An 11,867-nucleotide genomic window follows, 5' to 3' on the forward strand; every position below is an offset into this window, starting at 1 on the left:
GGTAAAGCCGACGCAAATTATGCAATTCAACTTTGTCATTCACATGAGACGTTACTACTACTATATGACGTTTGTCATTCTATGTGACTTTTTAGCAATGAGAATGATCCCTACACCTGTTTAACTGATCATTCAACTGATCACTGTAATTAAATCTTGTTATAGTAGCGTTTTTACCAAGATTTTGGTCAGTCACCTTAAAACTGCTTCTCCTAATTAGTATATTTTTAAGCCACATTTACTGAAACATTTTCCTCTATATAATCAATATGTTAAGGACTCGTAGACAATATCCATTACAGAGTAATTACCACTACTGTGACCCTTTGTGAATTTGCACATGCACAAATTTCACTGAAACATCTTATTATGCATACATCTTATTGCTGAATATTTCACCTGTTGTAGTCAAAATTCCCTTATTCTATCTAGGGTCTAGACAAGATGTTTTTGTGTCTTATTTTTATTGGGTTTAGTAACATTAAATGAACAGGTCATGAAAGTGACAATTTTAGTTTAGGACAGGGTAAATCCAAGGAATAATCACTTGGGACTAGTTCCACATACACCACTTTTACTGACCTAAATGTGAGCACACACTTAAAATGGTATCACAAAATACAATTACTGACAAAACCGCAATTAAAAAACACCAGGGTATACCAATACGTATCTTGAAACACTAATTTTTACTATCATTTGTCCATGCTCACTGTAACCATTTTAAGTGTAATACATTGGTATTCTGATAAATGGTTTGTCCCAGACAACTACCTATTGAATGTTTACTGTGGAATGTAGTGACATCACAGTGCAAACACATGTGAACAAGTGTAATGGCACATGTCCTGAACTCCCTTTAAACAGACGGGGGAAAATCATATTGATTAGCATTACAAAGTGAAATATACTTCAATTTAAATGCTTTATGACCTATTAGTCAATTCTATGTTTATAAAAATAGAAATAATCTAAAATACATAATGAAAATAATGATTTTAGACAGTTAAAAGCTCAGTGTTAGATTTGCATAATATTTTGGGAAACCTTTATCAGTACAGAAACTTGACTGAGGATATGAGTATTTCTAACGCAGAGTTCAGTAAACTGCAAATGAGGACATCCTGACTGCCAAATCACATTAGCACTTTACCGTTACAAATAAAATTTAAAAACTGTAATTAGCAAATGTTTCTGCATCAACTTAAAAGTAAAATTAAAATGTTCCACAAACAAAACAATCCATCTTACAAGTCAGTTTTGGTCACCATGAAACTTTTGTCCTCTGTACATGGCAGCAAATCAGGCTGTAAACTCATTAATGCTTTATAATGCCACAAGCATGTTACTTTAACAAGAGTAGAGAGGCTTTAGCCACTCTTTTCTAGGAATTATCAGGTTGATCCGAAAAGAAACGATGCTCCTGCGCACTTAGGGCTGAGATTCTTCTTAAGGGGTCGAACGTTAGCATTTTCTGTTGAGAGGGAGAGAATAAACGTGATGTAGATTATATATAATTTATATGAATAAAAAATTTAATGGAATCTTTTTAGGTATAAATGTGATGGGGAGCCATCATACATTTTATCAAAAGATTGATTAATGGCAAAGTTTCCCAAGAGTTCCCAAAGTTTCCCACTTTGCTTTTAAAAAATGAATGTGAAATCTATTCAAAGTAACAAGGCATCAGGACAAAGGAAACAAACATACCAACAAAAGGTCTGCTCCCTCCTCACTAATTTCAGGAACGCTGTCTGTGATTGGTTGGGGGCTTTGAGGGCAAAAGTTTTGACGGGAAAGTGTAACATCTGTTGGCCACTCGTCTTCACTTGGCAGGCCAATAACACTGCCAAAATATAATGAAAACATGCAAAAACATGTAGACCATCACAGCACTCACTTTCATCATACACAACAGAAAGAACAGGATTAGGTCTGCTAAATGAAATACACTCGGTATACTGGTTTAGAGGCACCGGAGTAGGGGAGCATGCAGTGCAACACTTCAATGAGAATTATGCCCACTAGCTGAAAGAAGCCAAATTCTTCTGAGATGCATTACACAATGATGTGTATATTCAGAAAATACATCAACACCTGAGCTACACTAACATATATAGCTATTGTGCTTCCAGAAATAACAAAAACATAGATGCTGATTTTAATAAGCATTTTGACCTGACCCTGAAAGAGGAAACATACAAAGAAAAATGACCTATTAGTTATTTAACTCCTTTCTCACCAAAATTGCGGTTCAAAGTATTAGTCATACCTAAACTTCCAGTTCTATTAAGAAACAAACAAATAATATGAAATAAGTACTTAAAAAGAAATCCCTTTGAAAGTTCCTTCCTGTAGCAATACAAAACAAATATTTTGTTTAGGGAACGGATCACTCCAAGTAAAAGTAAATATATATATATGACTTCACAAAGCTCAGCAACAAACTAGGGAAAATAAAATTGTTATTTGTGCAGCTCCAAGGTGAAACTGTGGTGTTTTTAAGAAGGGAAAAAAACATGGCTGAACCTATATGTAAGTCCTTAGAACATATCTTGTAATATCTTTAAGATATTAGGATAAAAGGTACATACGAAAAAATCTTTGTCAGTTGGTCCACTTCTGATTCTCCACAGAACAGAGGCCTGAAAATCAAGGCAAAATTAATAAACGTAGTTAGTACCATTATTTTATATATATATATATATATATATATATATATATATATATATATATATATATATATATATATATATATATATATATATATATATAATTTTTTTATTATTTATTTATATTTATTTATTTATTGATAATTTTTTTTAACCAAAACAAATCAATCAAAAACCCACAACAAACATCAGTATGACTAAATGACCACCAGATGTCAGTAACAAGTCAGATCTTGGAAACATGCGTATGGTTGGGCTACTGATCATTTGGTAATACATTTGGTACGCATCTATAATGGCATCCACTTATCTAATATGCTGAACACCAAGTTGGCCTGAGACTGTATATTATAAAATTACAATATAATGCTCTTTTCCAGGAGTATCCACAGTTTGTTATCCATAGCTGACCACAGTATGAAAACATTCACTAGAAAATTCCAAAAATAAACAAAAGTTATTTGCGTGCCATTCTGAGTAGCATGATGAAATCTTGTGCCATCCTGCCCTTTGTACAGCATATGAACACTGAATACACTACAGAGCAATAAATATTTGTATATATCTCCAGGGAACTACCGTTTTATAAACTGTATTCCAATGAATAAGATCTGTTTTCATAGTGTACACATCTGTGTGTATACATGAAAGATAAAATGAACTTAATTGATGAGGGTAACCTAGCCAGTTTCATAAGACATGAACACAGTCTGCATGCACTGAGAAAATCCAACTATGTATGAGACAGTTTTGCCATTTATCTTTCTAAATACATTTTCAGTGTATTACTAGAGGAAGTATTCAATATATAGTCATTAGTATAGGGGAAAAAATACAAAACTGAATAAATTGCAGTTGATGCTCATGATTTCAAAGCCCAGAAATATTCCACATTGGTATTACAAAATTTATACAGTTTGGAATATTAATAAGGGTTGTCTACGAGTGATGGCTATACAAGAAATATTTAATCTTATTTTTTCAATGTAAAAGGTATAAATCTATTAGTATAAGTGATAAAGAACTGAACATGTAAAAGCACATTTAAAATAAATATCAAGGTACATGTGCTCAGTGTTTCACAATGCCAACATTTAAAGTAGTTCAGCATCAGAACTGAACTAAAGGAAATGCACGCATACACATCTTGCATATATATGCAAATGGAGTCAAGGTTTGCAGTTTGAATAACAAGATTTACAAAAAAGAAAAATCACTTCCCAGACTCACTTGCATCTGAACATCTCTGCAAAGATACAGCCTGTGCTCCAAATGTCTACAGGAGTGGCATAGGTTGACTGGAGCAAGACCTCAGGGGAACGGTACCACAAAGTTACTACCTGAAAGAAAAAGGGGATTTTGACACAAACACCCAAGAGAACTCTTCATAAGTGAGGAAGAGGTGGAAGGTGACAAAAGAAGAAAATAAAGGAAGGAAAATAAAAGTTGAAATGTTCTGTAGCACTAATTTAAATTAGTAGAGGTTTACTGTCCATCTTACCACCGGTGTGAGTGCCATGTGGCAGCTGTATATGCGAGCCAAGCCAAAATCAGCGAGTTTCACCTGACCCCTGCTAGTGACCAGGATGTTCTCTGGCTTCAGGTCTCGGTGGAGCACTCGATGGGAGTGCAGAAATGACAGACCACAGAGTAACTGCCGCATCAAGTCCTTTTACAAGAAAAAGCGCACACGCACACGTTATTGAGGCAAATCATTATACAAACAAATATTTATTTGTTATTGCCAAAATTCAATTCTGGGCATTTATATACTAAATGTATCTGGTGAAAGCACGCCTTCTTTTTTCAGTAATGGAAAATGTATTGGGATACAAAATTCCCAAATACAATTTGCATTATTTCAAACTCAAAGGCTCCCAGATAAAGATGCATGTGCTAAGATGAGACATAAAATCAAGTAAGGATATTTAGAACAGTTGTTTCTTTCCCAACGTTGTTGGATAAACTGACTATTTAAGGAACAGCATATCTCCTTAACAATACAAACAATGCCTTTAAGGGTCCGCTTAAGTTCTTAGTAATGTGCTGTTGGCAATACTAAATTCTTCTTTATGAAGGATCTTTAAACATTCAAAAATAATCTTGGTGTTCTGCTATTAAACTGTGATATCTTTTTTCCTTTTTGTACATTGGAGATTGTCTGTTGTAGGTCACCCTGAATATCACAGACCTTGATGCCAAAACTTCTCACCTGTTTCTGAAAGGACAGACTATCATATTTCAGTAAAGTCCTTTTACCTTAATTCGGCTAACAGGCAGTCCTGGGGGTGGAGCCTTCTCGAGATACGTCTTGAGGTCCTGATCCACATGTTCAAATACCAGAGTAACTTTAGTCTCCTGGTCTGTTCTTAATGTGGCACACACATCCATGAGTCTGAACAAAAAGGAAAGTAAATTATACTACTGCTGATGCATCGTTAAAAAGCAAGAATGGATTGATGAGTTTCGCTATACACAAAGAACCCTTCCATACATGAAGGAAAAACTGCTAAACAGTTTAACACTGCAGATAGTCATGCATGTGTCAAAAACCACAAGAAAGAGAATACCAACATAACCCTATAAAGGATTACTACAAAAAAAAAATAAAATAAAAATAATAATAATAATAATAATAATAATAATAATATTATATATATATATATATATATATATATATATATATATATATATATATATATATATATATATATATATATATATATATATATATATATATATAAACTAGACTCAAATGTTACTGAAAGCACCTGCAGAATTCAGTGACAGTCTGAATCTTAGACTAACCTGTACCAGAGTAAAACCAAGAGGAAAGGAGTCCCAACAGAAGCAGCAGAATTAATTCTGAAGTAAAGAATTCACAAGCAAACGCCAGGATCCTACCACAACCACCTCAGGCAAGGCACTTCAGTAGAATAACGGACCCAAACACAAAGACTACTAAACCCACAATATTTTAGTGTTAAAAAACTGGATTGCTGCTGACAGGCTAACCCTGCTAAGCAAGTATTTAACTACCTGAACAAAAGACAAAACAATTCTGAACCACAGACCAGAACAAAAATATACCTAGCATCTGGTTATATTACAAACTTCAGGCTGTCATTTGGCATTTGCACCCAGACTTTCTTGCTTTACCCTTGTTAGTAAGAAATTCAGTCACTGGTGTAAAGAGCAGAGAGAAAAGGAGAGCACACACATTCCTGTGGAGCACCAGTACTGAAGCAGAGTGTCCAAAACGGTCACGACCCTGACATACTGTTTCCTATTGGACAAGAAGTTGTACAGACAGAAGCGGAAACACTGAGCTGCATCTCTTTATCCATTACATCAGGAATAACTGTTTTGAAGAAAGAGCTAAAATCTATGAAAAGCACACAGGCAGAGGTGTTGGAGCCATCCAGGTGTTGCAGAATGTAGTGTAGACAAATTGAACTGTTAGGTGTATGTGAACTGCACACTATCTGAAGGCTGCCAGCCATGACTGTGAGGTGGCATGTTGCAAGTCTCTCAAAGCACTTCATGACTACAGAGGTTAAGGCATTTTGTCTGTAGTCATTCAGGCGGGACATGTTCTGATTTTTTGGAAGTGGTATGACAATAGACATCTTGAAACAAGCACTGTGCCAGGCGCTTACTGAAGTTAGGATGGACAAAAACTGCTCAGCACAGTACATGAGTATAGCATGTGAGATACCATTTGGACCTCACTGCATTCCTAATCTTCTGCTTCCTGAGAACCTGGCTGACCTGACGTTTAGTGATGGTGATGGAGAAGAAGATGCAAGTACTAAGTATGAATGAGCACAGGTGAGGTATGACAAGTTTGCAGGGTGACCACAAACAGACTTGAGGGAAGGGGAGGGTAGACATCCTTTGTGTTTCAAATCTTGAGTAGAAGTTGTTAAGATGGTTCTGGAGCAAGGGGCCTATTGTGACCTTTGGCATTTTTGGCATGTAAATTGTGATTGTGACAGTCCTTATCAAATGAAGGAGTTTGAATGAAATAGCTGTTCCAGTTTTTCTCTGCATTTGTGTTATGCAGTTTTAACATCCTTGTTGAGTACATTGGCCCTTTTGTATGCATTGCAATCTCCACTCCTGTGGGGCTCTATGATTGTATATAGTTTCCTGATCTCATTTGAGATCCAGAGTTATTTGTTGTACATGTAGAAAGCTTCTGTATGGTGTCATCACAGAAACATAAGAGGTGACTACATGAGGACCATGCATGTATCATCCATGTTATTGTTTGAAAATGTGAAGGAGTCCCAGTTGGTTGAGTCCAGACACTCTCTCAAATCCCCTATGGCATCAGGAGTCCATGTTCTCACTAATATCACCGCAAGCTTGGTGGTTTTATGCTTCTGCCTGTATAAGGGAATGAGATGAAAACCCAGTTTACTCTCTAATGCAAGTCAAGCATGGATGCTAGCCTGATATGCTTCCTTGAAGGTGTTATAGCAGTGGAACCATCAGTTGTTTTGTTTTTTTCTGGTGGTGAGGTAGTTGATCAGTGGTTTGAATCCAAGTACTTCAGAATTCAGGGTCAGGTGGTTGATGTCTCCTCTAAATGATGAGGGGAGCCTGGTGCTCCAGTTCAAACTCTAACATCAGTTCAGCAAGCTACTGTTGTACGGAGCTGGTGTGTACCGGTGAGGGAACACAGATCCGAGCAGAATTACAGAATAAGTGTACTAACGTGCAATTATGTGAACAGACCTCCTTAGCTCAGTTTCCAGCTCCTGCCCATATTGAGTACAATAAGCCCCTACACATATTGAATACCAGCATTAAGGGAAAATTAGTAGGAAATAGTCAAATAAACCAAGAAAGGAGGGAAGTCCACCCCTTGAACAGCAAAAGAAAGCATTGACTGTGTGTCAGTGGCATTCTGTATGTTCCCTGTTCAGTTCACATTCATGCAGGATGTCTATTTTAATTCAATGATTTGCCAAGAAGACACTTTGTTGTATTTGACAAATCCATGTCAACTGTCTAGCCTACCTGAGACCTTATTTCTCAACTATACATATGGCCAATCTACAGGTCGTTAAGAGAATACTACAACAAATCCTCACTTCGATGGCACTCTTTCGATTGGCCAATCATACCTCGAAACAAATTATTCCACCATTCTGTGTTGCCAGTGTTTACTGCAAAGCTTCATAGATACTCAACATAATGAGAATCTGCAATCTAACAATAGTAAGGTTTAAACAAAATTTACATATGCAAGATTAAAAATGGTATTCAGATGAGAATCTTCAAACTATTACTTATATAATTTAGATAAACGAAATTACAAACATGAGCACGGGTTAGTAGTACATGAATGTGATGGATATAATACAAAGCCAAAACTGCGGTCAAGGCAATAGTCACACAGGAAGGTGAAGTCACATGCAGAGTGACCTAGAAAGTCCAGAAAGCAGAGGCAGCTCAGAAGGGTGTAGAATATGGAATATGAATATATATATATATATTTATTACATACATACACACACACAGAGGTGCCAGAAAAACTGGTACAGACGAGCCTATATAGCAAGGCCACCTATGCACGTCATTGGTTGTGTCTGCAGTGCGTATATAAAATGATAGACATCTATGGAAGCTTCTAGAGCTGTTTCTAAAGCTGAAGGGCATGACAAGAATTGTGGCAAAACTTCAGTTTCGACAGCAGTGTGGCTGTAAAGACTCTGGGTGAACGTGATCAGCATCAGCTGGCAAGAATTGCTTCACATGATAGATATGCACACCATGTCAACAGGGCACTGTATAGGTTGGTGGTGGCTCCATAATGCTATGGGTTTGTTTAGCTGGGATTCCATGGGACCCCTGGTACGTCTACAAACATCTGACAATGAACGCTATGCATGCCTCCTTTCTAGCGAGTTACACCCATTCATGTCCTGCATTCAGTCTGATGGTTAGAGAAACACTTCTGAGTTTGGGGTTTTGCCATTCCCACCTAAGATACCAACGTTATTGAGCACATCTGTGATGCAATGCAATGCGCTGTGGAATACAGAAATCCTACACCTCGGATTACAACAGAATTGTGGACTATTCTGCAAGTATGCATGGTGCTCATTGCCTACAGAAAATTTCTGAAACCTTGTGGAGTCCATGCCCCATCACATTTTTGCAGTCCTACGCTCCCGTGGGAACCAAGTACAAGACTGATGTCTCATGTACCATTTTTTTGGCACCTCAGTGTGTGTCTATATACATCATTCATCACACACACAATCACTATACATGAAGACAACACAAAATATAAGTAACACAATTTTATAAGGTTTGCAAACACCAATGCACATTTATAAACAAAAACAAATTGCACACAAATGGTTCGTGTACTTAAAAATGTGAATGCTAGAGTTTTGTACAAAAACGAGGGTTTGCTGAGACATCAGAATCCCAGTTCATAAACTCTTGAGTCGGAACAATAATGAGAGAAAGACGACGTAGAGACAAGAATATAAACAAGCAACAGAAAAATAATTCGCTTTTGGTACTACTCTAGTAATTAGTTGGAAGGTAGATGCAGCATCTACTTCTATGGAAGGAAACAAAATGGCTGTTCTAGACAGAGTTAAGTGTAATGAAACCAATTTCAAGAAATCCTTACCATTCCCTTTTAGCAACCATTGTTACCTAAAACAACATTCTAGTACATGCTAAATTAAATCAATTATAGTCTGTGAAATAGACTCTACAGCAGCCAGATTACGACTGATGTTTGAAACAATTAAATTATATTTTAAAAAGGCAAGGAGATTTGCAATGCCCCTTTAGTCCAAATCATGTAACTGAAAAAAAATTCACTGGGGGAGGAAAAAATAAATAAAAAATTACTCAGGACAAACCTTCAAACATTGTCTTAGTCTCAGGACCAACAGTATAGTCACAGAGACAGCACTGGTCCAAGATAGCCGTTTAGTGAACCTTTGATTGATGCTGCTGTTGGCATGTATATGGTGTTAAGTATGTTTTCTTACTTCACAATATTTGGGTGGTCAAACTGTTCCAACCTTCTTAGCAGGGCCACCTCTCGCACAGTAGACAAGGGGAGGCCCTCTTGGTCTGTCTGCACACGCACACTCTTCAGAGCTACAAACTGTCCACTCTGTTTATCTCTGGCCTTATATACTGTGCCATATGCACCCCCTCCTATCTCAGCCACTGGTTCATACTGAATCCCACTTTCCTGGGTCATGGCCTGCAAAAGGAGAAAGGAAGACTTGTTACAGCTAATAAAAAATTAAATTAAAAATTTTAAAGTATATGAGTCAAGGAAAATTAAGACAACAGTAAAATAAATGTACATAAATCTGCCTATTGACCACCTAAGTTCTAAACTGTGTGAAATATAAGGCTACAATATTTGCACACAATTGCACAAAACTCAATCATAATGCACATCACATTGTTGTTAAATCAGGTCATTAATGAGGCAGTCACATGTATTCCACATATACTGCCTGGGCCCATATCAACTGTGCTAACTACCTATTGGGGTGTCATCTACAGAGGATTAAGCTCAACTCAACTTTTACATATCTTAGTACTTAGACTGTATGAGTGAAGTCAGAAGTGTTTGAAAATTAAGACAGAAGCATTAGCACTTTTATATTATAATTATTTATATATAGTATATTTAAAGGTTCTGAATTCCTGTCCTCAATCATAAGCATATGTGAAAAGATGGTGGAATCTAAACTTATCCTCCAAGTGAGAGTCAGCACAACATTCCAGAGACAAACCACCAAACATATTCTATTCACATGAAGTCCTATTTTAATTCTTGAGGACTGCATCTTTTAAATTTCTCATTCTACACCAAAACAGTAAAGTTCTGACTTTACATCTTTCAGTAAATTATTGAGCGTTTATGCATGGTTCTTTAACTGAACTATTAGCTGACGGTTCTCACATTCAGAAAACATGGTACGACTTCCTTGAAATTTGTAAAGTTCAGTAAAGCTACATCCACTTTGCTGATCACTCTTGATTTTCACTTAGAACAAAACAGCTTCCTTAAAAATATGATCATCCCAAATTAAATCATGCTAACGGAAGACGCGTATAATCTTTTTGCAAGTTTAAACAAGCGTTCTCCGAAACGTCCGGCCAACTTTAAAAAATGAGTTTGAGACATACACATCGAGAAACAAGTCACAAATCAAACCACTTAATCTACAATCAGAGCTTTTATTCATAACATATTTTCATTTCTTTGCCAATTTTTAGTAACACTAGCGGTGGCCTTACTAATCACAAGCAACCGCAGCAGCTCATAGTCCATAGCAATAGCTCCTGTTCCTCAGCACGTGGTGCCGAATGGAGGGTTCTTTGTTAATTACTCAGAATGGGGTTTAAAAAGGAAAGCTAAAACAAATAAACAAAGAATTTTTTTTTAAAAAAAACGTTGTAACCTCTATCCACATATCACCAAAAAATGTATAATAACTATAATTGCTTGATGCAAGATATCCAAGGACTTATTTCATTTCGAACACTGCAAAGCTGCTGGTTGTTCGTGAAAATGAACGTCATGCAACCACATACAACTGAATGAGTAATTAAGATGAGTGAGCATTCCGAGTTCTATTTTACTTAGAAACTATTTAGAAACTTACCATGTTCTTTTTCGATTTGAGACGCAAACTAGCTAGATAGCTATACCTAGCTGCTGTCTGCCACACAAACAGAATATCGCATCTGTCCTTCCGCACCTCATAAAGTCGAGCTGAGTTTTTCTTTATTTCTTTGTTGTTTATTTCCAGTAATTGCAACTAATCGTTTAGTCTTCAAGCACCTTTTCTCAAACTTTCTGTTTATCCTTATTTTGAACTCTCATTGTGAAAATTAGATGCTTCCTGTCTTGTCATCGAGGCGGAGTCAGATAAAAATGAGACTGGATTGTGGAGTCAGAAAACAGCTGAACTAACCTATGAGTCGTGCGAAACATTGCGTCTTGTTACCGCCTATTTTAAAAAGGCGTTGTAGAACATAACTAAAATATTTTGTGGAAATAAAATAATCTAGATCTTATCTAACTTCAGACATTCCATGAAAGATATAATATTGTTTCTGAGATCATTTATTTTCAATAATTGAATATTTATATTATATTTAATTAACTGCCGTTTTTCTTTCTTTCTT

At 36.3% G+C, this 11,867-nt stretch overlaps 1 protein-coding gene across 1 annotated transcript; it reads right to left on the reverse strand.

Annotated features, from left to right (window-relative positions):
• Positions 1 to 447: 447 nt before the first annotated feature.
• cdk4 (cyclin dependent kinase 4) lies at positions 448 to 11,603 on the reverse strand. Its single transcript, XM_035520586.2, has 8 exons — positions 11,342 to 11,603; positions 9,701 to 9,921; positions 4,932 to 5,067; positions 4,174 to 4,341; positions 3,903 to 4,012; positions 2,595 to 2,645; positions 1,711 to 1,846; positions 448 to 1,474 (listed from the first exon to the last, which is right to left on the reverse strand). The coding sequence occupies exons 1-8, from the start codon at positions 11,342 to 11,344 to the stop codon at positions 1,385 to 1,387; spliced, it is 915 nt and encodes a 304-aa protein (XP_035376479.1). The 5' UTR covers positions 11,345 to 11,603; the 3' UTR covers positions 448 to 1,384.
• Positions 11,604 to 11,867: the final 264 nt, after the last annotated feature.

This window comes from Electrophorus electricus, chromosome 22 (genome assembly GCF_041902795.1).
Source record: "Electrophorus electricus isolate QZ-2024a chromosome 22, ASM4190279v1, whole genome shotgun sequence".
Taxonomy (NCBI): domain Eukaryota; kingdom Metazoa; phylum Chordata; class Actinopteri; order Gymnotiformes; family Gymnotidae; genus Electrophorus; species Electrophorus electricus.